The 23,843-nt window shown below is 48.3% G+C and overlaps 3 protein-coding genes across 3 annotated transcripts; 1 reads left to right on the top strand and 2 right to left on the bottom strand.

Moving 5' to 3' along the window:
* The first annotated feature begins 7,205 nt into the window (after nucleotides 1-7,205).
* C1qtnf4 (C1q and TNF related 4) lies at nucleotides 7,206-12,453 on the top strand. Its single transcript, XM_055601149.1, has 2 exons — nucleotides 7,206-7,263; nucleotides 10,251-12,453. The coding sequence occupies exon 2, from the start codon at nucleotides 10,256-10,258 to the stop codon at nucleotides 11,228-11,230; it is 975 nt and encodes a 324-aa protein (XP_055457124.1). The 5' UTR covers nucleotides 7,206-7,263; nucleotides 10,251-10,255; the 3' UTR covers nucleotides 11,231-12,453.
* A 78-nt stretch (nucleotides 12,454-12,531) lies between these two features.
* Fam180b (family with sequence similarity 180 member B) lies at nucleotides 12,532-14,797 on the bottom strand. The gene is given in 7 exon segments (XM_055602984.1): nucleotides 12,532-12,564; nucleotides 12,705-12,801; nucleotides 12,803-12,859; nucleotides 12,861-12,919; nucleotides 12,921-13,028; nucleotides 13,243-13,313; nucleotides 14,767-14,797. Coding segments are annotated over 7 exon segments (456 nt in total).
* A 493-nt stretch (nucleotides 14,798-15,290) lies between these two features.
* On the bottom strand, nucleotides 15,291-23,837 carry Ndufs3 (NADH:ubiquinone oxidoreductase core subunit S3). Its single transcript, XM_055601142.1, has 7 exons — nucleotides 23,700-23,837; nucleotides 23,536-23,601; nucleotides 21,786-21,883; nucleotides 21,282-21,431; nucleotides 18,953-19,078; nucleotides 18,706-18,825; nucleotides 15,291-15,542 (listed from the first exon to the last, which is right to left on the bottom strand). The coding sequence occupies exons 1-7, from the start codon at nucleotides 23,761-23,763 to the stop codon at nucleotides 15,375-15,377; spliced, it is 792 nt and encodes a 263-aa protein (XP_055457117.1). The 5' UTR covers nucleotides 23,764-23,837; the 3' UTR covers nucleotides 15,291-15,374.
* Nucleotides 23,838-23,843: the final 6 nt, after the last annotated feature.

Raw genomic sequence — 23,843 nt, 5'->3', positions numbered from 1 at the left:
TCACAATTATCATATACATAAAATAAATAAATCTTTAAGAAAAAATGCAGAAGCAGGTAGATCTCTGTGAGTTTGAGGCCAGCCTGGTCTACAGAGAGAATTCCAGGACAGCCAAGGCTATACAGAGAAATCTTGTCTCAAAAACAATAACAACAGCAAAACAAAACAAAAGACAAGACAACAACATAATATATAAAAAGCCTTATGTTTGGAAGTGAAACCCAGAGCTTGCACGTATTAGCAAGTATTAGATCCTCAGTTCTCTCTCTCCTCTCTCTCTCAATATATAGATCCTCAGCTCTCTCTCCATATATATATCCTCAGCTCTCTATTTCTATAATATAGATCCTCAGCTCTCTCTATATATATCCTTAGCTCTCTATTTCTATAATATCTTAGACCTTCAGCTCTCTCTCTTTATATATATATGTGTGTGTGTGTGTGTATTAGATCTCTAATATATATTAGATCCTCAGTCCTCTATTTCTATATTAGATCCTCAGTGCTCTATCTATCTATCTATCTAGAAGATCCTCAGCTCTGTCTCTCTCCATATATATTATATATCATTAGATCCTCACATCTCTATTTCTATGATATATATTAGATCCTCAGTCTCTCTCTGTATATATATATTAGATCATCAGCTCTGTCTCTCTCCATAGATAGGTAGGTAGATAGATATAATTAGATCCTCAGTTCTCTATTTCTATACTATATTAGATCCTCAGTCTCTCTCCCTATGTGTATATATATGTATATATATACACATATATTAAACATATGTAATATATATTATATCCTCAGCTTTCTATTTATATATTTTATATACAAGTATATATGATGTGAATATATAATGTATATAATTATGTGCACATTATATATATTTGTATATGTAGAAATATATTATATATAATATATAAAATTTATGTATATATTATTATAATATATGTATGTGTGTTTGTAAGATCTGTGAAGTGGAAGTTTATGGTTTCTTTGAAGACTCAGTTTTGTCATGTGATATTTTGCTGCAAGATGGGCACATGTTTTACTGGAGGCTGGCTTGTAAGAGGGCATGTAATGTTTCGCTGTGAGCTCTTTTGTGTGAGGGGTGTGACTTTGGCCAGCTAAGAACATCCATGGGTGGACTTTGAGGAAAGAAGATATATAGAAGCCCAGGAAAAGTGAGACATCACTTTTTGGATCGACATTGCTACATTGATCTTCATGCTTCAACACTTCACAGAGAGAAACGTTCCAGAGACCTTCTTAAGGGAATCCAACTGAGTCTTGCGGCTTTCGCTGACTTGAGTTGCTGCTTGGTGTTGGCCTTTGCACTGGACTGCTGATGTCCTGATGACTGAGTTTGGTAATCCCCTAAAGACCCATCAACCCAAATCAGCAGGAAGTAGATAAAAGAGATCTGTCTACCTTTTCCCTACTGATCTCCTATCTAAGGTGGAGGAGGGGGATGGAAGGCAGGTAAAGGTGTTTAAGAACCCTAAATAAAGTAGGTTTGGTGAAAAATCAAAGCCTACAGGACTGAGGACAACTGTCAGAGTCAATTCCCTTCTTCTACCATGTGGGTCCCAGGGATCAAACTCAAGTCCTCAAGTTTGGTGGCAAGTGCCTTTACCTGCTGAGCCATCTTGCTGCCCATCATGCTTGCTGGGTATTAAACCTAGAGCTTCACATGCTACAAACCTACACCTAATCCCTGAATTTGTGGGGTACAGTAAAGAAACCAAAATAGTCATTCCATGGGTGAAAAGGGGGAGAGTTTATTCCAAACTGCCTAGGCTATCATCTGGGAAAGCAGAGAGAAGTGGCAGGGGACAAATCTGGAAATGGATATTTGGGAGAAAAAGAGCCTGTGAGCTAGGGTGGGAATGGCTTTGAAGTGCATAAGGAGTACATGTGAGCAGGTGCAGGATCCCAGAGGCTAACATGGACAGCAGGCATGTGTTAATGAAAAACCTTAAGTCCCCTTGGCTAGAGACAAGGAAAATTACTCCTTTTGGAAAGTGGAAACTAGCTTCCCAAGTCCCTGAGGGATTCTGGCTTTTGTCTAACTGCCAGAGTTTGGAAACAGGAGTTTCTTCAGTCCTGACAACCCACTCTGTAACTGCTTTCCTATTGTGTTGCTTCCATCTAAACAATTTTTAAATAGTAATGCCATATCTTCACGTGGAGAGCCGCTTGTTTGTCAGGCTGCTTTGTTATTGAAGCTCTCGGCAAATAAACAAGCAACAAAACATGTTTTCACCCTGGCCTTCACCTGGAGGCAGGGATAGACAGGATGATTTGCCAGGGTCACTTCCTTTTGTTTGTGTGAGGATCACACAGACAGGGGGGTGGTAAACAAGTTTGACTTCTCCCTGGACTTCATTATATCAAGGTGCTTTGCTCTGACTATAAAAAGAGACTGTGGAATAAACTGGTGCCTAGTTCCTACTAGCAGCCCTCTCAAACGGATCCCACGTGTAGTGTCTTGATTTTTAAATTTTCTTTCAATCCTCACTCCCCACTCAAGAACTGTTCCACTCTGCCGGCGGGCTTCACCGTTTTCATTTTGTATTGGGCCCTGTAAACTATCTAGCTGATCCTAACTAGGACCTTCCATGAGGCCTTGGCTTTCTTAGGATGGGGTATCTGGGCCCCAAGAGAGGTGGTTTCAAGAGAGAAAGGTCCAGCCCTCCCTTTTATGACCTGACAGTAAGTCTTTTTTTTTTTATTGGCCTTGACAGTGTCTGTAGGAACAAGCAGTGTCCCCGGGAGACATCTGGTAACGGTCTTTGGAAAATGAAGCTTGCCACATCCCACCTAAGAGCCAGTCACATCCCACCCACCTGCAGATGGGGCCCAGGGGTTCAGTTCTGCCACATAGCAGCTTAGAACCTCAAGCCACTCACCATGTACCCAGGCAGTGGGCACCTATGTCGGCCATAGGACAGGCACCTGACTCGGGATCCCTACCTGTTCACTCCCCCGGAGGTCTGCAATCTGCTAGAGAGACAGAGACTCTGCCTCCTGACCTCTGTTTCTCCTGCCGGCATCTCTGCTTGACTGGCAGTTCCTCCTCTTTCTTTTCTCCCTGGGGCGTGTTGTTGCCTTTCTCATTAATTTCCCCTCCACTCCCAGCAAGGTCCCTAGACTCCTGAGCTTGGCTAATTCTCCTGTAATCCTTTGGCAAGCCAAGGAGCTAATTCAATTGTGAGCTTGTGTGCTCATGTTCTCTGGCAAGCATGGAGTCTCTCTTCTAATGTCTCCCATCACGTCCCTCTTTCCTTGCATAGTCCAAACTCATCTAAACACGGCCACTATTTTCTTCTTGGTAGGTTTTCTTCTCTCCTCTGTCCCTTATCTTTTTTTTTTTTTGTCTCTTTTCAATTGGCATGCGCAGCTCTCTCCCCAAGCTGCCGCCTGTGCCTCCTCCACACCCGTGTTCATATCATATTCTTACCTTTAATTGGGTCTTACCCCCTCCCCCATCTCCACCTGCACTCACCAAGTTAGAACCCTTGTTATTATGCAGAAAAGCTTTCTTCATGACACCTTTCCTGATCCCCACCACAGCTAGAAATGCCCCCTCTTTGAGGTTCCATAGAACTTTGTGACTCTGTCCTGACACAGAGCTCTTCTTGTCCATACCCTACTGTCCCACTAAAGGGTTGTCTCCTAGAGTCAAGGTCTAAGGCTCATGCATCTCAGCTTCTTCCTGGGTAGAAGATGCTCTACCACCCAGCCCTGTGCTTAGAACACTTCACTGTCAAGGTGGCAACTGTCCTTCATGCCCTCCTTCCAAGAAGGAAAGAAAAGGAGGAGAGCAGGAGTGGTCCAGCTGGCTGAGTTTGTCCCTTGAGGAGCACTTTCTGGGAGTCAGTGAAAGGCTCAGTAGGTAAGGCTCTTGCCACCTGAGCTTCATACCTAGAACCTACACATGGAAGGAGAGAACCAACTCCTTCAGTTGTACTCTGACCCCTCCACATATGTGCCATGGCACACGCATGCATGTGCACACACACATACACACACACACACACACATACACACACACACACACACACACACACTCCTGTGCATTAAATGTAAAAAGTAAATAAACAAATAGATAAAAACACTTTCTGCATGCTGGGCATGGACTCACATGCCTGTAATCCCAGCATTTGGGGAGTGGGGAGCGAAGGCAGGACAATCAGGAACCCAACTACATGGAGAGTTCAAGGTTAGCTTAGGCTACAAGAGATAGATTCCATATCAAAAAGGTAAATGAGATAGTAAGTAATAAGTTAAGTAAGTGTCTTAGTGAGGGATATGTTGCTGTGAGGAAACACCACGACCAAAAGCAATCTGGGAGGAAAGGGTTTGTTTTTCCTCCACTTCCACATCACTGTTCAGCGCTGAGGAAAGTCATGGCAGGAATTCAAACATGGCTCCATGGAACCCGAAGTTGGGAACTGACGCAGAGGCCATGAGGGAGAGCTGCTTACTCGCTTTCTCCTTATGGCTTCAATACATCAATCACTAATTAAGAAAGTGCCCTACAGGCTTGCCTGCAGCCAGATCTTGTGGGGGCATTTTCTCAACTGAGGTTCCTTCCTAGCCAATGACACTAGCTTCTGTCAAGTTGAGGTAAAACTAGCCAAGACACAAAGAAAGAAAGTTACTTTCTCCCATAGTGCAATCTGCTTATACCGCTTTGACTGTGTTTAGCTGCAAGAGAGACTGGATTCACTGCTCCCCCCAGGCAGGACAGCACCACCTCCCTCCACCCTTGATAACAAATAAAACCCAGAGTAGAGGAGGCTGCAGCCCTGTGTGAAGCAATGAATTCTGGAGCCAGACCCCATGCATCAAATTCTTTACCCCGCATTTGTAAAATTAGTTTAGTGCTATCTGCTTCTGAGGGTGGTAAGAAAAGTGAATATAATAAGAGCTGTGAAAAGCACCTAACATAATCCCAGGCGCACAGCAAATACCCAGTGTCTCAGGCAGACCGTGAGGCAAGAATCTGGGCTTGGAGGTTAGAGAGGTGGCCCAGAGGTTAAAAGCGTGTAGAGTTCAGTTCCCAGCACCCACGCTAGGCAGCTTACAACTCCAAAGAACCTGATGTCCTCTTCTGGCCTCTGTGGGTACATGCCTGCATGTATACACACACACACACACACACACACACAGAGAGAGAGAGAGAGAGAGAGAGAGAGAGAGAGAGAGAGAGAATTTGTGTTTAAATGGTTATTTAGAAGGAAATCTCAGGAAATAGGATGGGGCAAGAAAGGGAAGAAAATAAAGCAAGCAGATCTTACGGAGTCCTCACTAAAGGAGTTCTGAATTCTGCTAGAACATATCTTGGAATTGGGGATGGGAAGGCCCCCCCTCAGGAAGCAGGAAGCTGCAGTGTTCACTCCCAGATTCTGCCCTTCATTAGTTGCTGGAGGGTCTTAGCTCTCCATCACTTCCGGCCTTACATGCGTGCACCACCAAGAATGCTCCAGGAGAGAGCTGCAAATGGGAGTTAGGGTCAAAAACTGTGTGCTGGTAATATCTAGACAGGGGTGGGGGTGGGCATTATGGGTGAGAAGATGTTGGAGTGGAAACAGACCCTGCCAGCACCTGCTGCTTGAACTAGTGTGGTTTACAAAGCAAGAGCAAGCATAGAATACAAGCTAGCCTGGGCTTTTTTCACTGACATCTATTCCTAATTTCCTACCTGGTTTCTAAGGCCCTCCTGACTGCCCCTACACCCACCAGCTCCTGGCATTATTCCCATTGTGCCTTTCCTAGCCCACTGAAACCCTGAAGTAACCCCTACTGCCATGTTACCCATTTCCACCCCGTACCGACTCCTCTGGTGAGAGTTCTTCTATGTTAGGCATCAAATGTCTTCTAGCCCAGCTGGCATTTAATTGTGCTGCCTTCTCTCCTCCCCCACCGTCGTCGCCTGATTGAGGGGTCCGGTGGCTAAGGACAGCCACTGCTGTCACAGGGTGACACCTGGCCTTGCCCAACTCTCCCTTGCATTCCTGTGTGCCTCATCCCACCTTTAGGCTACCTACCTAACGCCCTCCCCACTGGCATGCTCCCCACTTCAAGACGAAGCGACACTGTGATCTGACACCAGACAGGTGTTTTGCCCGTGTCACCTTGTACCCATGCCTCTGCCCAGAATGCTTCCAGCCCTCCCTTTTGATTCAAGCATGTATTCACCCACTCACCCAACACCCGGGAGAAACTTCCCAAGCCCACATCCCTTCAGACAATAGCTGGGGCCAGGTAAGTTTACAGAAGGAAAACTCCAGAGGAGCCCCAGAGAGCGGCAGATCTTACGGGGGCCCGGGAGTGCGAGGCGGCAGATGCTGACCTCAGCCCTATGGCCTTGCTGGACTGACTCCTGCTATGTGGGCACAGCACCCCAGAAGGTTCATGTTCCATACAGGCCCCTTCCATTGTCCTTCTCAACCCTTTCCAGAAAAAAAGAAAGAAAGAAAAAAAGAAGGAAAGAAAGAAAGAAAGAAAGAAAGAAAGAATCCAGTCTGTTCCAAGGTCTGTTCTTTGTCCTTCTCAGAGGGTCTCAGGCTAATGTGCTGATGTCTGCAGCGTTGTCCTTCCTCCAGCCTCGCTAGCACACGTTTTAAGACTCAGAAGTGAGGAGAGGAAAGTGGGGCGTTTTCGCCTCTTTCTTTTCTGAGGACGTTGACCATGTATCCTCTTCCCTCAGACCTGCCCCAAGGCCACTCAGCCTGGACATCTGTCCCTTCAAAACCTCACCTCCTACTGCCCTTGCAGCCCAGTCCGTCCCTCTCCCCACAAACTGGAAAGCTATTCTGTAGGATGCCCTGAGCCATCCCTAGGTTGGCCTCGGTAGCGGCCTCGGTTTCCCCATCTGCTAAATCGGATCAATGACGCCTGCGCTCTTCGTGCACAAGATAAAGCTTGGGGTCCGCGAGTGAGGAAGGGTCCCGCGCTCGGCGCAGGCTCCGTGCGGCGCCCCAGGCCCGGCGGCTCGGCGCCCCTCCCTCGTCCTCCGCTCTCCCCTCCGCCTCCCCTGCTCCCCGCCCCTGCGCTTCTCGGCTTCAGCTTTTGCTGTCCTTCCCCCTGGCTCACGCCTCCCCGTGCCGGGGTCGCCACTCGCCGCTGCCCGAGTCCCTCGCCGCCCCCGCAGGCCCGGCCGAACCGCAGCGCGGGCGCCCGGCGCTCAACCCCGCGACCTCACGGAGCAGGATCGCCGGCTCGGACCGAAGCCACCCGCCCGCCGCCAGCCAGGTGAGAGCAGCCCGGAGGAGGCGGGGGCGCAGGCTTCTCTTCCGTGCGAATGGGGGCGGCGGGAGGCACGAGGGACCCGGTCCCTTTTCCTGGAGAGGAGGACCTGGGAGATTTTTTCATGAAAGAGGCTCAAGGGCTTTTACTCCGAAGAGACGGGCGGAGGGCAGGTCTCACGGAAAGATGGCTTTGGGGGGACCCCTTCCTAGGGCTTCTTTATTTTCCACGAGGAAGGGTTTATTGGCTGCCTCTGAAAGTGGGGCTCCCATTCTTGGAAGGATGCCGGACTTTCAAGGAGGAGAGAAGGGGGTTCTGGCGCTGCCGGAGCGCAGGGCTAAGTGGGCAGCAAGGCGCTGGGGGCTCGGACATGCCCCCAGCCGGACATCGCTGCACCGTCTCCACTGGTTCCGGGCTCTGGGTCGGTCTAGCCAGCTCCGTGTCCCAGTTTTTCTCTTTGAAGATGACTGTTTTGAGCTTCACCTGGACAGAGCTTTGTTGCAGCCATTTCCTTTCCTGGAGCTCTGACACCCACCTGACACCTTACCGTCCCCCTCTGACCTGCTGGGGGAAAAGGTGGTCAGGGGCAGGAATCCGGGGTTCCGGGATATGTGCAGCGAGTATGAAAGGAAGGAAGGTCACTGGACACACAGAAAGACCCTTTGGCGCTGAGGGCTCCATCAGACTTGGTAGGGAGATGGCAAAGGACAGGGTGAGCAGGAGCTTCAGGAGCAGATGAGCAAGGAAAGCTGTAGGGCAGGGGAGAGCAGCCACCACCAGGAGACAAAATGACAGAGGGTTTGCCTTTGTTTGCTTGCTAGCCTCCTCCTTCACTATAGAGGTTCCAACACTCACTCACTCACTCCCCTTGTCTTTTCTGTTTTAGCAAAAAGGGTCACTGAGGCGGGAAACACATTGGCTGGAGAAGCCTTTGTGTAAGAGGGAAAACTGATGAAAAGAACACTGAATTTGAAATTTAAAAAACAAAACTGTTTAAGGCTTACTTTAGTGCTGTGTGGATGACCTTGAGCCAAAACGTGGCCCCTTCTTTAGGCACTGGATTTCTCACCCATAAAATGGGAGAGGGTGTATCTATATGTCCGAAAGAGCATTGTAAGAAAGGAATAGACCAATCTCTTGCCAGATGTGGTTTCCACCACTACAGATGGGCCCCTTTCCTCCTCCCTACCCTCACCAAGTAACGGGTAGGACATCTTCATGAGAATCAGAAAAGTACCCTTCGGGAAGGAAGCACTGTTTGGCTGGACTCGAGGTCTTTATTGTGAGGCTCAAAGGGCAGAGCATTGTATTACAACAGCTGGGCAGGTGGAATGCAAGCTAGATTCCAGTCCTCGGGTGCACATCCAGGTGTGGGGCACAGCTGCCCTCACATCTGTAAGAGACACAAGGCTACACACACTCCCAGGGGACTGCCCAGAAAAGCTCCATGTCCCAAGCTGTCGCTAGCTTCCTTCCTGCTTGCCTCCACTTTGGAGCCTTCGGTCGGTAAGGCTTCAGAGCCTCTGCCCTACTTGAGAGCATGATGGAGTCCCATCATCAGAGTGACCCCAGGGACTGGATGCCTTCACCAAGCTCTCCTGTTACTGAGGCTCTGACCGCTTACATCATTAACGTGATCACATCACTTTTCCCAGGGGAAACAATAGAAGCATCTGGACACCTGGGATGGTCTGAACCTGTACAGACCATGTTCACAATTACTGTCCGGGTACGCTTACCACAAGTTCGTGGGAGGGCCTCCATCATTCCAGTTACATGGATGAAGTCTTTCTCGGAGTTTAAAAAAAAAAAATGCCTGAGGTGACTGGGGCATGAGTTAGTGTCAGAGTGCTTGTGGTTTATTACCTGAGGCTGGTACCCAGATCTAGTGCCCATCCGCTCCATCCTACCACCACCACCACCGAACAGAGCCGATGACTTTGAACTTCCCTATCCTGCCAAAGCCCTGCCAGTTTTATTTCGTCCTCTCTAGCCTCAGCAGTTGTGGCTCTCTCCTTCCCACAGGAGCCAGCCTCCAAGCACAAATGCACAAAGGGAGTTATCATCTCCCTTAAAAATTAAAAGAAATTTATGTATATGGGTGTTTTGCTTGCATGTGTGTCTATGTACCGTGTGTGCCTGCTGCTACTGGAGGCCAGGAGAGGGCATCAGATCTAGAGTTATTGATGGTTGTGAGCTACCATGTGGCGCTGGGAAATTAAACTTGGGTCCTCTTGAATGGCAGTTAAACTCTTAACTGCTGAGCCGTTTCTCCAGCCCCTCCTTACCTCATTCTGTTTTCATAGAAAAGGCACTAAGTCAAAGCCCGGCCAGACCTCTGCAGTGCAGGAAGTACCCCGGGGAAGTCTAGAGACCCTGTGGGTAGGCGGCCAGGAAAGGTTAGAGAGCAGCTCTCTCTCTCTGGTCACTCCTAGATAAGACTTAAAACGCTGTCATGGAAATTGACACAAAGAGCCAGTGTCTATTGTGAAGGGCAGGCCGAGGACCAGAGCAAAGCCAGAGGGAATGCATCAGAAGTGCTGACTGTTGGAAACTTACACTGTAACACTCAGAGAAGGGGTGAGGAGAGAGGACAGGGCAGTAGGCCTCATGACCCAGAACACTTAAGCATGTCTAGGGCGCGGGCGCCAGGTCTTATTTGCAAAAGGATTCTCATGTTTAAAAACAAAAGTCTGTAGAATTACCAGCCTGATCCAATGGTTATGAAAATGTGAACTCTGGACCAGCTAAGGATACTATTAGACATGCCAATTCTCGGGCCTCGGGCCTGACTTAATAAATTCAAAGGCAGGGTACTGTAATAAGCCCTCCAGGTGAGCCTGGGGCACCATAAGCGAGAAGTAATGACCTAGTCCAAGCATGAAGAATAAACGGAGAGCAAGTCATGGGTCAAGAGCAAGGCTGGGTGCAGAAGGTGGCGGCGGCAGCTGCCCAACCCTCCTCCCCTGCCCGGGTCTTCTCTCCCCTCCCAGGTGCCATGCTGCTGCTCCTGCTGGGCTTCCTAAGCCCAGCGGCCTGCTGGGCACTGGGCCAGGTTGGCCCTGGCTCCTCGGAGCTGCGGTCGGCCTTCTCGGCGGCTCGCACCACCCCGCTGGAGGGCACGTCGGAAATGGCGGTGACCTTCGACAAGGTGTACGTGAACATCGGGGGCGACTTCGACGCGGCCACCGGGCGGTTCCGCTGCCGCGTGCCCGGCGCCTACTTCTTCTCCTTCACCGCGGGCAAGGCCCCGCACAAGAGCCTGTCGGTGATGCTGGTGCGCAACCGCGACGAGGTGCAGGCGCTGGCCTTCGACGAGCAGCGGCGGCCGGGCGCCCGGCGCGCCGCCAGCCAGAGCGCCATGCTGCAGCTCGACTACGGCGACACGGTGTGGCTGCGGCTGCACGGAGCCCCGCAGTACGCGCTGGGCGCGCCGGGCGCCACCTTCAGCGGCTACCTGGTGTACGCCGACGCCGACGCGCCTGCGCAGGGGCCCGCGCCGCCGGAGCCGCGCTCGGCCTTCTCCGCGGCGCGCACGCGCAGCCTGGTAGGCTCGGACGCGGGCGCCGGGCCGCGCCACCGGCCGGTGGCCTTCGACACCGAGCTGGTCAACATCGGCGGCGACTTCGACGCGGCGGCCGGCGTGTTCCGCTGCCGTCTCCCCGGCGCCTACTTCTTCTCCTTCACGCTGGGCAAGCTGCCGCGCAAGACGCTGTCGGTGAAGCTGATGAAGAACCGCGACGAGGTGCAGGCCATGATCTACGACGACGGCGCTTCGAGGCGCCGCGAGATGCAGAGCCAGAGCGTGATGCTGGCGCTGCGGCGCGGCGACGCCGTCTGGCTGCTCAGCCACGACCACGATGGCTACGGCGCCTACAGCAACCACGGCAAGTACATCACCTTCTCCGGCTTCCTGGTGTACCCCGACCTCGCCGCTGCCGGCCCGCCGGCCCTCAAGCCCCCCGAGCTCTGAGCCTCTGCTTGAAGGAGCCGGGGAGGGCCATGGGGCATGCATGCCGAGCCGGGACCGCGGCCCGAACGCCCCACCGGCCAGAGCATGACAGCCTGCCCGGCATTCCTGGACTCTGCCAATAAAGTGGGGCTGCCCCTGTCAGCCCTTACGGCCCTGCCCTGTGTCATGAATGTGAAGCCTTTGCCTCCTCCCTTCCTCTCCCCAGGATGACACAGACCGCAATGACTAGGACAGCACATAGGGCCTAGCTGGGGGTCAAGCCTGTGAGAATTGGAAGTTAGGGAATTGATGCTATTCTAAATTCAAGTAGACCTCGCCTTCATGTCCACGACTAGTGCATCTCTCCATCTGACTTTTCACTGACCCGTGGGCCCATATTATGCCTTTCTTTAAGAAGCAGCAACATCCTACTACTCTAACCCACTAGGAACACAGGATTCAAGGAAATGGCATGTTCCTTCTTTCAGTAGGGCATAAGACTGAGATGAAGGACTGATACCTCCCTCCTGCCCTCCCAGAATGGGGTGAGTGATTTGCTCAGAACACGTGTCAGTGTAAGTGGGCTTAGACACAAAACCAAGATGGGCTCTGGGAGGCCAAAACAGAATCAGGGCTCTAACCATGCACAAGTGTGTGAGCCAGACTTCTCCCAGCTTTATTCCTTACTCAGAGGTGTTACATGTGAGGCTGGCTTGAGACAACACATTTTTTTTTTCTATCCACTTCACAAAGAGGTAATGTTTTCCCACTTTTCCCTTTACTCCTCCGTAAATAGAGCTGTTGAAATCCAATCTCTATTCCCAGGCCACGAGGGGACTTAGCAAGCTCAGAGACCACTGAGCTTTTGTTAACTTTGAAATGAGTATATTAACACTGGGTGATGCTGGGCGCAGTGGCTCATGCCTGTAATCCCAGCATTCGGGGAGGCAGAGGCAGGCGGATCGCTGTGAGTTCAAGGCCAGCCTGGTGTACACAGTAAGTCCAGGACAGCCACGGCTACACAGAGAAACCCTGTCTCAAACAAAAAGAAAAAAGAAAAAAAAAAAAAAGGACTGGGTGACAATCAACATACATGGTCCCTGTGTCTCACAGTACTGCCACGGTAGGAGTTAGAGGACCTGACCTGATTTTACTTTGGGGGCAGCTTTTCTTTAGCGTGTATTAAACAGACTTTTCAATCTTGACCTCTGGACAGACATGCATGAACCCGTTGCCTGACGGTCTTGCCCTTAGCACTGTGCTTATTGCCTAGACCCAGCTGGGTGTAGGAAACAAGACAGGATAGGAATAAGCATGGGTGGTCAGGAGCCAGGGGCTACAATAGGCTCAGAGATCTGAAAAGGAGGAACCAGGAGCCAGATGGAGCCCCTGCCTGGGATGGGGAAAGGGTGAGGAAAAAGGGAAGGGTCAGGGGGATATGGTCAAGGATGGAGACCCAACACCCCAAAGAAGGGGCTGGCCCTGGGGCACAAACCCTTGCAAGGTCCCAGCATGTTTCCTGTGCCAAGAGGGCAAAGACCTAGGCCCAATGACCCCTTTCCTCAGCCTCACTAGCCCTATGGAGCCAATAGACAGGACAAGCCTGAAAGGAGCAGGTGCTTGAAATCCCAAGGGCTAAGGGAAGGCCCAAAGATCCTGGAGTTCGTGAAGCCATCATTGCTGAGCACCTTCCAAGTCCCTGGGCATGTTGGTGCTGCAGGTCAAGCCTAAGTCGATGGCCTGAATCTGTGGATCCAAGCTCCTCATCCTCAATGTACAGCTTTCCCATGATTTCCAGTTCCAACTCAGCCTAGAGCAGCTGCCACGGGGAGCTATTTTGGGGTGGGCTGTCTTTAGGGATCAGGTATGGGAGCAAGAGTGTGCATGGAGTTGGGGAGGCCATAAGCTAGTAGTGGGACCCATGCTGGTTGTTCCCCACCCTGGACAGTTCTACCCTTCTTAGTCTCCTTCTAAACCCTGAATTTAGGATACCTGGACCCTCGCACCTCATAGTCCAAGCTAGGAAAAATAACCTCAAGCATCACTTCTGGGTCCTTTGCCTCCTGCAAGCCACCTCTCTCGATGGTGCTGTCCATGGATTGCCCTGGCGCAACAGAGAGGAATCAGATTCCTGCTGTCTTCCACTCTGAACACCCAGCCTCCCAGATAGGCTCTTCTGCTGCCCAGGAGGCATATTTATCAGAAAAGTGCAGGATGCCATCTTGTGCCCCTTCCCTATTCCAAATGCACATATATGCATGCTGATGTCACCTTTCCAGGCACGCCAAGCCTGACTGCCCTCTTGGCAGATACCTAACATAATAACTCCTATGACTTGCACAATGCCCATAGGCTTCCCACACCACCACCCACTACAATGCACATCAGTCTGGTACCCACCAGGCCCCCAGTTCCTCCTCTGGCATGTGAGGATCAAAAGAACCAATTGTACCTGCTGTCAGTCAGCAGCCTTTTCTTGGCTCCCAGACACCCATCATGAAGCCTGTAGCTGCATCATCCTGAAGTCACCCAAGCGAGGAGACCAAGGGCTACCACTAGACAAAGCAGGACTGTAGTGTCCCAGCCATGTCCCCTGACTTCCCCAGCAGCTCTCCGCTCCCTCATCTGCCTACCACAGCTCCAACTTCCCACTGCAGGCTACTCCTGCATTCCTTTACGTGTCACTCTTCAAAGCTGAGTAGGGAAGGGCTGCCTATGGCCTCATTCACCTCCTGGTGGCTATTTTCACCCCTCAGAGATGGGGACTCTTCAGTTTTGGCAGAGCAGCATCTTGCTCAGATGGGTAAGATGTTTAGCTAATAAGACAACAGCTTCAGCTTGACCCTTGTGATGTATGGGATACATCACAGGCAGCAATGCTATTTTCCTGTCTGTTCTCTCACTGATAACATCTTGCTGCAGAAGCCAGCCGGACACTCAGTCCAACCTGACACCTAGTCCAGCCAGCCTCCAGGGCTCCTTAGCTGCCAAAAGCATCAGCTGCATGTCCAGTTCTCCAGCTGCGTCATGGGTAGAACAGGAGTGCCCATGGGAGGCGCTCAGCACAAAGCCAACAGACTAGACTCTAGAGCAACTGGAGAAGGGAGCATTGTCTAGAGGGCAGACAGATAACTTTAGCTCCACAGTGCTTTTTGCCACAGCTTTGATAACTACTTACTAACAACTTTCTAGGCTTAAACCAGAAACTGGGAAGATTCCTTTAGCTTAAGAGTAAGTGGGTCTTACACTTGGCTTACGGAACCCTATGAATGTTTAGGTGGGAGGACAGTAAATTGGGGTTTTTCTGGCCCCACCCAGGCCCCTGGATCTATCAGCTGTCGCCACACAGTCTGCTGAGATAAGGGCTTTCTTCAGCAGTTTCAAGGCCCTCCAGTTGTCACTAGAGACTATTCTGAACCTTAAGGACTGTGAAAACTGAATTACAGCTCCAGACCCCTCTAGAAACACATCCGGGCCCACAGATCACAATGTCTGTGACTGCAGCACATAGCCCCATTAAATACACAGCTGTGGCAGGGAACACTTCCACCTCGTACCTGCCCTCTCGAGTGTGTCATTTCTACCCATTAGCAGCACATGAGGAACTGGGGAAGAGGGATGGCTCATGAGGTCAGAGTACTTGCTGCTGAGCCTGATGACCTGAGTTCAATTCCCAGAATCCAAATTATGGGAGAGAGACACTCCTGAAAATCACCCTTACCTCACCTATGCAGCCATCCCACCAAATAAGTTAATGTTCTAAAAATACACACAGGAAGCCCAGCACTGGTGGCCCATGACTTTTTTTGTGTGTTTGTTTTTGTTTTTTGAGATAGGGTTTGTGTGTGGCCTTGGCTATCCTGGCTGCTGCTTTAAAGTCATGGGCTGCCAGGCTTGCTGGTGGTGCTGGTGGTGCTGGTGGAGTACTCCCAGCACTCGAGGACAGAGACAGATGGATCTACATGTTTGAGGCTAGCCTGGTCTACAGAGTTATTTCTAAGACAGCCAGGGTTACACAGAGAAGCCCTGTCTTGGAAAAAAAAAAAAACTAAAACAAAAAACTAAACAACCTACCACAGAGGAAGGGGTGAATGTCCCTAGGGAGTTTATTTATACAGACAAGCACAGATAAGGAATTTTCCCTCTAGGACACATGCTTTTGGAGCTACTTGGCTTCAGGTTTCTTGTCTCCAGCTTCAAGCTTGAGACTCTCAGGTTGCTGACGGTAGGCAGGAAAGGCCTCCCAGGGGCTGTTCAGGTCAAACTTGCGGAATTCTTGTGCCAACTCCACTGGCTCAGCCACTATCCGCTTCACCTCATCGTCGTAACGGAGCTGCAGGAGCAGAAGTTAGGACTGATGATTGAGGAGCTCACTTCACATGACTCTGGGCGACTCCTGCAGCCCCTCCCCCTCTCCCCTTGACCTTCAGTACACTTTACAGGCTGCCACTCCACACCCATACACACTAGCATCTGCTCAGACGTTCTCATAAACTACTTGAGGGATTCCAAAATGGCCTTTACTTTTTACAGGCTGCCAATCTGTTGACCTACTACCCTGCCCCCTCCCCCACAGCACAACTTGAGCTCTGAACTATTGGCTACCAGACTTGCTAGTCACCCAACCATATACCTTAAAAGCTAATAGCGAGAACTGATTTCAGATTAGGCGCAGTCAGTAGCTGCAGAAAGTATATTTAGGCAAGGAGTGGTGGTGCTCTCCTTAGTCCTAGCACTCAGAAGGTGAGAATCTCTGTTGAGGCCAGCCTAATCTACATAGTTCCAGGACAGGCAAGGCTACACAGAAACGCTGTCTTGAAAACAGATTAAGAAACAAATAACTAACTAAACTAACAGTCACACAACTTCAGCCCTGTGGCCTTAGCGCTGTCACTGTGAAGAACTAAAGCTGTAGGGACTGGAGAGATGGCTCAACAGATAGAACACTTACTACTCTTGAGAGACCTGAGTTCCCAGCCCACATGCAGCTTACAACTGCCTCTAACTCCAGCTCCAAGGGAAATGAGACGTCTTCTGTCTCTGAGAGCATCTCTGTGCGCTCTCCCCCCATACAAACACATTCCAACACACACACACACTTTAAAAATCTTAGCTGGACTGGGCAGTGGTGGCACATGCCTTTAATACCAGAACTCAGGAGACAAAGGCAGGTGAATCTCTGAGTTTGAGGCCAGCCTGGTCTAGAGAGTTCCAGGACAGCCAAGTCTAAAAAACAAAACAAAATACCAACAAAAACAAAATAGAGAGAAACCCAGTCTTGAAAAACAAAAACAAAAACAACAAAAAAATCTTAGCCGGGCATGGTGGTGCACACCTTTAACCCTAGCACTCAGGAGACAGAGGCAGGCAAATATCTGAGTTCGAGGCCAGCCTGAACTACAAAGCAAGTCCAGGACAGCCAAGGCTACACAGAGAAACCCTGTCTTGAAGAAAAAAAAAACAAAAAACAAAAAAACTTAACCCAAACCAAAACTGTAATTATAATTGCAGAACTTGAAAGCCTGAGGCAGGAGTATCTCTGTGAGTCTGGGACCAGCCTGAGCTACAAACACTCTGCCTACATACATCCCCACCAGGCTGGCCTCAAACCCACAGAGATCGCCTGCCTGTCTCTGAGTTCTGGGATTAAAGGCGTGTGCCACCACTGCCCAGCTTTTTTTTTTTCTTTCTTTCTTTTTGAGACAAGGTTTAATTATATAGCCTCTGGTCGCCTGGAACTCACTTTGTAGACCAGGCTGGTCTGGAATTCATGAGATAGCTGCCTGCCTCTGGCTAGGTCCTGGGGTTAAAGTCATTCACCACCATTGGTCTACATCCATCTTTTTAAATGCATGTTGGGATCCAAACTCAGGTCCTCGTGCTTGTGCAAGAGGCACTTTGCCAACTGAGCCATCTTCCAGCCTTCCACTTATTAACAGGCCCTTGCCATGGCCAGTCTGGCCTTAAATACATCCTTCTCAGCTTCCCTAGTGTTGGAATCATAAGAACATACCAGTGTACCTGGCCCGCAGTAGCCATTCCTTTGTTGTTGTTTTTAATTTATTTATTTTTATTTTATGTGCATTGGTATTTTGCCTGCATGTATGTCTGTGTGAGGGTGTCAGATCTTAAGTTATAGACAGGAATGAGCTGCCATGTGGGAATTGAACCCAGGTTCTCTGGAGGAGGAGTCAGTGCTCTTAACCACTGAGCCATCTCTCCAACACTTGTTTTGTTTTTATGAGACTTGGTTTCTCTCTGTAGCCCTGGCTTTCCTGGAACTCACTCTGTAGACTAGGCTGGCCTTGAACTCAAGAGATCTTCCTGCCTCTGTCTCCTGAATTCTGGGATTAAAGGCATGCGCCAACACCTCCTGGCTTTAAGTTGCCATTCTCAAGGGCTGAAATTTTAATATCTTCTCTGCCAAATCCCTTTAGTTCTTCAAGTTTAGAAATTGGGACAGACTGTATCTTTGAGGTTGCCTCAATCATAAAATGATCATTACAAGGCAACCCATTTTGAGAACCCCTCCCTGATTCAGACATTTATTCTAATCAATAAACCTTGTTTACAAGTTGGTGGTGGTGTAGACCTTTGATCTCAGCACAGGGAACAGAAGACAGGCAGATCTCTATGAGTTTGAAGGCAGCCTGGTCTTCAGAGTAAGTTCAACAGCCAGGGCTACAAAGAGAAACCCTGTCTCAAAAACCAAAAACATAAAAAAAAATAATAATAATAAATTAAAAATAAAAAACCTTGTTTGCAGCCAGGCCAAAAAATAAATAAAATATAATATAATAAAAACCCACCATCAAAAAATAAAGTGAAGCTGGGTGCAGTGGTGCACGCCTGTAATCCCAGTACTCAGGGAGGCAGAGGCAGGCAGATCGCTGTGAGGCCAGCCTGGTCCACAAAGCGAGTCCAGGACAGCCAAGGCTACACAGAGAAACCCTGCCTTTTCCTGAAAAACCAAAAAAAAAAAAAAAAAAAGACAGACAGAAAAATGATAACAAGGGGCTAGAGAAATGGTCATTAAGAGCACCACTATTCTTCCAAGACCCAGGTTCGATTCCCAGCACCAACATGGTGGATTATAACCCTCTGAAACTTCAGTTTCAGGGCATCTGGCATACCGTCTTCTGGCTTCCACAGGTACCAAACACACATATACATACATGCAGGCAAAATCATATACGTAAGTAAATCTTAAAAAATAAAATGTAATAATAATTACAATAGTGGCTAACTTTAACATTTACTATATACCAGGCTTTATATGTCACTTAATGCCACCACATAGTTAAGGGCTTACTGTTTCCATTATACAGATGAGAAAACTGTCCCTTGGCTAATTCAAATAACTTGCATCCCATTACAAAAATGAAACTAGGGCAGCAGCTCAGGCTCTTACACCACCATAGTCTACTGAGCATATTCCCATCCTGCTCATGGCCTCCCAGGCTCTGTGACTGCTACCCAGTTTTAAGGTTTGTTACCTCAACATAGCCAGAGAGAGGAAAGTCTTTCCGGAAAGGATGTCCCTCGAAGCCATAATCTGTCAGGATCCTTCTTAAGTCAGGGTGGTTAAAAAAGAAAACTCCAAACATGTCCCAGACCTAAAAAAGAGGGTTCTTTGGAAACCCGTCCGGGCCAGCAGCAGAGGATTTGTACTGCACCACAACGCGTAGTTACAATGCTGGACCTCTGACCCAGAGGCAGGGCCCACTACACCCAGTAACTCACCTCCCTCTCATACCAGTTGGCGGCCTTGTGCACAGACACTACAGACTCAATGGGGGTCAGTTCATTTGCATAGGTCTTCACACGGATCCTCGTGTTGAAGCGCATAGACAGCAGGTTGTAGACAATCTAAGGTGAGAAGGAGCTGGAGGAACAAGGTGGCTATAGGATGGGGGTCTGAATGAGAGCTTCAGTTATTAAGATAAAATTAGTCAGATTCCACCAGTCACCCTGCATTCTCTACAGAGACTTACAAAAAGGCTTAGGCCACAACCGCAGCTCTGTAAGTTAGCCACTGTGTCTTCCCCGTGGAAGCTCTCCCTGCTCACTTGCCCTAATCCTCACTAGGTTAATTTCTGTTATTCTGTTCATCTGTTAAGATCAACACAAGAATTGAGAAGGCTGAGGCAGGAGGACTGCTTACTTCAAGGTCAGTTTGGATGATATAAGGTGACCTACTAAGATTTGGCACAACTGTTCTCTGTATCTAAGGAGCCTCCCAGGCTGCATGTCCTTCTGAGTATGCTTGATCTTCTTTATAATTTTAAGTGTGGTGATGTGAGTGTGTGCACAGCCTTGGTTCAGTTCAGAATGCACAGTGTGCATTCTGGGGCTAGAAAAAGTTTGTCAGGTTTGCAAAGCAAGCATGCCTATCTGCTGAGCCATCTTGCTAGCCCCCAATTTAACTTCTTGCCAGGAGTTATTGTAGTATAACTTATTAGCACTTCTATTTTATAACTTTTCATCTAATACATACTTTTTTTTTTTAGATAGGGTCTCACTATGTAACCTTGGCTGTTCTGGAACTTGCTATGTAGACTAGGCTGGCCTCACACTGAAAGGTATATGATACTATACCTGGTTTTAATAGGTATGTTATTTGGCTATTATATCAGTGCTCATGTTTTAAACAAAACCCCTGTCATGATTTTTAAAGTAAATCATATTATTACCTTAAAATAGACCATAGTTTGTAACACACTGAGGGTTTTCATGTGGGCTCAGCTTTGTTCATGTTGACTGCAGAGATGTTTTAATTTCCTATACACAAGTTTGCTTAGTTGTTGTTGTGCTGATGTTTGTTTTTCATGGTCAAGGTTAAATACGCTAATATATAGTGTCTTTTTTTTGGTGCTCCTGGTGCTGGGATTTAACCCAAGATTCTGTGCATGTTAGGCTTGTGCTCTGCCACTGAGCAATACTGCCAGGCCCCCAAACTTATTTTCAATTACTTCTCTCACAACTCCTTCCTGAGTTCTTTGCTTTGAGTAATTATACCTGCAATGATAAGGAGCATTCTAAAGTCACCAACATAAATTCTACTTTAATATTATATGATCTTCCAGTTCTACTAGTTAACAGAAAAATAAATCCAAGACCAGCCAAAAAAGATCCTCTTGAACCATATAATAGCAAATCCCCAACTGTGGGTATAACTCAATGGTAGAGTGCTTGACCAGCAAGCATAACGCTCCAGGGTCAATGCCCAGTGTACACACATACACGTGTGTAAACATTATTTACATGTTTATTTTTTTGAGACCAGTTTTGCCTGTCCTGGAACTTGCTATGTACTCTAGGCTGGCTTCAAGCTCACAGGGATCTGCCTGCCTCTGCCTCTGCCTCCCAAGTGCTGGGTGCATATGCCACCATACCCAGCATAAACTTAATTTCTATAAAACCAAGCAGAGCATGATGACATGGACCTATAGTTCCAACTATTCAGTAAGCTGAGTAGTTCCAGGCCAACATAGTGAAACCCTGCCTTAAAAACAAAGAAAAAGATGGAAAACGAAAAGAAGGAATCCAATAACCAAAAATGAACAAAAATCCTGCTGTGCTCTATGTAACCCAGGCTGAAAGTGAAAATGAGGAGACTCTGGTTTCCATGGCAGCTGTCACTCAGGAAATCTATGCCCTTTCTTACCTGAACTCTAAATCTCACCTATCTTTTTTTTTAAGTTAGTATCTCAGCTCATCCTGCCCTAGTTTTCCTTGAACTTCCTGTGTAGGTGTAAATGACCTTGAACTGTCCTCACACCCCAAGGGCTAAGTTAGATGTGTACCAATCCACCAATACTGCTGGAGATCAAACCAGGGCATTGTATGTGCTAGGCAGGACCCTACCAACTGGGCTACATATCCTAGCCCCAAATCTCTCAATCTCTCTCTCTCTTTTCTCTGGGTAACAGCCCTGGATGTCCTGGAACATTCTTTGTAGACCAGGCTAGCCTCAAACTCACAGAGCTCCACCTGCCTCTGTCTCCCCAAGTGCTGGGACTAAAGGTGTGCACCACCACACCCAGCATCCCAAACCTCATATTTAACTGACCTCAAAACGGTTCTGCCTGGTTGGGACATCCACTGCCGTCAAGTCAGCCAATGATTTGAACTGTGCATTGGTGTGGTCTCTGAGGAAAGTCAGCACTGGGATGACTCCATCAGGATGGATACAGATTTCTAACTCATTAAGGCAGGTCACCTGCAGATACAGAAAGGCATCGTTCGGAGAGGAAGTAGCTGCTACGGAGTAGCTGATTTCAGCAGGAGTCACATAGTTTAAGGTGGGCGGTTTACAACTTTCCTAATGCTGTGACCTTTAATACAGTTCTTCATGTTGTGGGAAGCCCAACCATAAAACTATTTTTTTTTTTTTGTTGCTACTTCATCACTGTAATTTTGCTACTGTCATAAATCGAAACATAAATATGTTTTCTGATGGTCTTCGGAAATCCCAACTGGGTTACAACCCACAAGTTAAGAACCACTGGCTCAAGATGAAGAAATAAGTGACATGGTGGATTCCTGACCCAGACCCGAGGCCAATGAGCATTACCTGAACTTGTTGGACATACTTGGGTAGGATTTCAGCCACATACTCTCCAAATGCTGAGAGCTGCTTATGGGCCACATCATTCCATGTTCTGACAGTGGCTGGAAAGCAAAAAGCATAAAGAGAAAAGGTAGCAACCAGCCTCTAGTCTTTCAAACTTAAAATAAATATATAGTTTTTGTTTTTTTTTTTAAAAAGGATTTGCTCTCAATAGGACTTTCTAAAGAATCTTCATTTTTTTTTTAAACTGCTTAGGGAGACAGATCTAACTCACTGTGAGTTAGAGGCCAGCCTGGTCTACAAAGTCCAGGATAGCCAAGGTTGCACAGAGAAACCCTGTCTTCAATGGACAAACAAAACACAAAAACAAAAAAACAAAACTTACTTTTGGGCTGGAGAGATGGCTCAGCAGCACTGGCTGCTCTTCTAGAAGTCCTGAGTTCAATTCCCAGCAACCACATAGTGGCTCACAACCATCTATAATGAGATCTGGTGCCCTCTGGCATGCAGGTCTACATGCAGACAGGGCATTGTCTACATAATAAAAAAATCTTAAAACAACAACAACTTACTTTCATTTTGGTGTTTTGCCTGCATATATGGCTATGTACACACAAGTGCCTGATGCTCACAAAGGCCAGAAGAATGTCAGATCCCCTGAGACTGTAGTTATAGATGGTTGTGAACTGGCATGGGGTTCTGGGAATCAAATCTGGGCCACCCCTTCAAGCCCTCTCTGAAAAATCTTAGGGGCACAGGTACAAAGTACCTTCCAGGGATTAGGGAGAGATTAAAACTCGGGGGAAACAGCACTTCTCTTTCACAGTACAGAGAGACTTGTTACTGTAGTTGGGGATCTTTGCTTCCTTTCTACATAATTCCACAGCTGTTTCTCACACTTCTTGTATTCATGAAAACAAAGCAACAGTTTCAGCTCTCCTATCAAACTCAGAGCTCTTTAAAGATGGGAACCAGACTTCTGTTTCTCTTTCTCTCCTTGGTAATTGCTTATACCACATTCTTAATCAAAGAACTAAAGTGCTGAAGAATTCTGAAAGATTCTCTCATTGCCCACACTCCATTGTCAGTCCCTTTGTGTATCAATAAGAAAATAGATGTCCAGAGGTGGAAAAAAATCCAGGTTCTCGGTTTCCCAGTGTGATTCTATTGACTGAAATTAAAATCACCACATGGTCATTCAATTACTTGAGCACCCACACATCACAGTATCAATAAGTATTTTCTGCAGTGGGAAAAAGGCAGACCTGCATTGTCAGTCACTGGAGCTGTGAACTGAACAATCTAATTATCTGGACTGTTTCATGATCTATACATCTATATGGACAGAAAAATACTATGCATCTCACGAGGTTGTTATGAAGTTCAAAGGAGATCATTCACTATAAGCCTCAAAGCCTTAAGGTACCTAGTAAGTACTAAATTGATGTGAGCTACTAATATTCTGGACTTTGGGTCTCAAAAGTTTTGTTGCCTGCCCTCAAAGAGCTGACAGTTTAATCGGAGAAAGAATCAAGAAAACGGGCAGAGGGCGATCAAGATCGGGAGGGAACAAGTATCTAGCACACAGGAAGTTCTCGATTCTAACAGAAGGTGGAGACCATAGCAATCTCCAAGGACAAGCAGAGATTTGACAGGAGGGAAGGGCATTCCAGGGCAAGGACAAACGTCAGATAGAAACAATGAAAGGTCCCTGCTAACGTTGCAGAGAAAAGCGGTGTTCGCACATACTCACGGCGCGTGTCAGCTGCCTCGCTCTCCCTCCTCACTCGCTGCAACGCTACAGAGGATCGCCCAGCCCCTGCACAGGGAGATAAAAGGCACAAAGGCGCGGGTAAGACCCGAGGAGGTCTCCGTGCTAGGTACGCCCATGGTCTCAGCCTGATGTTCCTTGCTCACCCCTAGCTAAGGAAGCGGCCGCCCCGAGCCTACGCCACCAGACCCTGGCTGCGGCAGCCGCCATATTCTGCAAGGTGCCTACAAAGTAGCGGGAGAACGCACAGGCCACGGACCCTCAAGGGCACGGGCCGGAAGTGGAAATGT

The sequence above is a fragment of the Psammomys obesus genome, unplaced genomic scaffold (assembly GCF_907164565.1).
Source record: "Psammomys obesus unplaced genomic scaffold, mPsaObe1.curated_primary_1811, whole genome shotgun sequence".
Lineage (NCBI taxonomy): Eukaryota > Metazoa > Chordata > Mammalia > Rodentia > Muridae > Psammomys > Psammomys obesus.
The sequence above is the reverse complement of the archived record's forward strand: the minus strand, read 5'-3'. Positions and strand labels throughout refer to the sequence as shown.

What these genes read in the sequence shown, in the direction of transcription:
- C1qtnf4 (XM_055601149.1), top strand. Translation starts at nt 10,256, where the DNA reads ATGCTGCTGCTCCTGCTGGGCTTCCTAAGCCCAGCGGCCTGCTGGGCA.
- Ndufs3 (XM_055601142.1), bottom strand. Translation starts at nt 23,763, where the DNA reads ATGGCGGCTGCCGCAGCCAGGGTCTGGTGGCGTAGGCTCGGGGCGGCC. An exon ending in AGTATGTCCAACAAGTTCAG is followed by an intron (nt 21,432 to 21,785) that starts GTAATGCTCATT and finishes CTGTATCTGCAG; the next exon opens with GTGACCTGCCTTAATGAGTT. An exon ending in CTCTCTCTGGCTATGTTGAG is followed by an intron (nt 15,543 to 18,705) that starts GTAACAAACCTT and finishes CTGCTCCTGCAG; the next exon opens with CTCCGTTACGACGATGAGGT.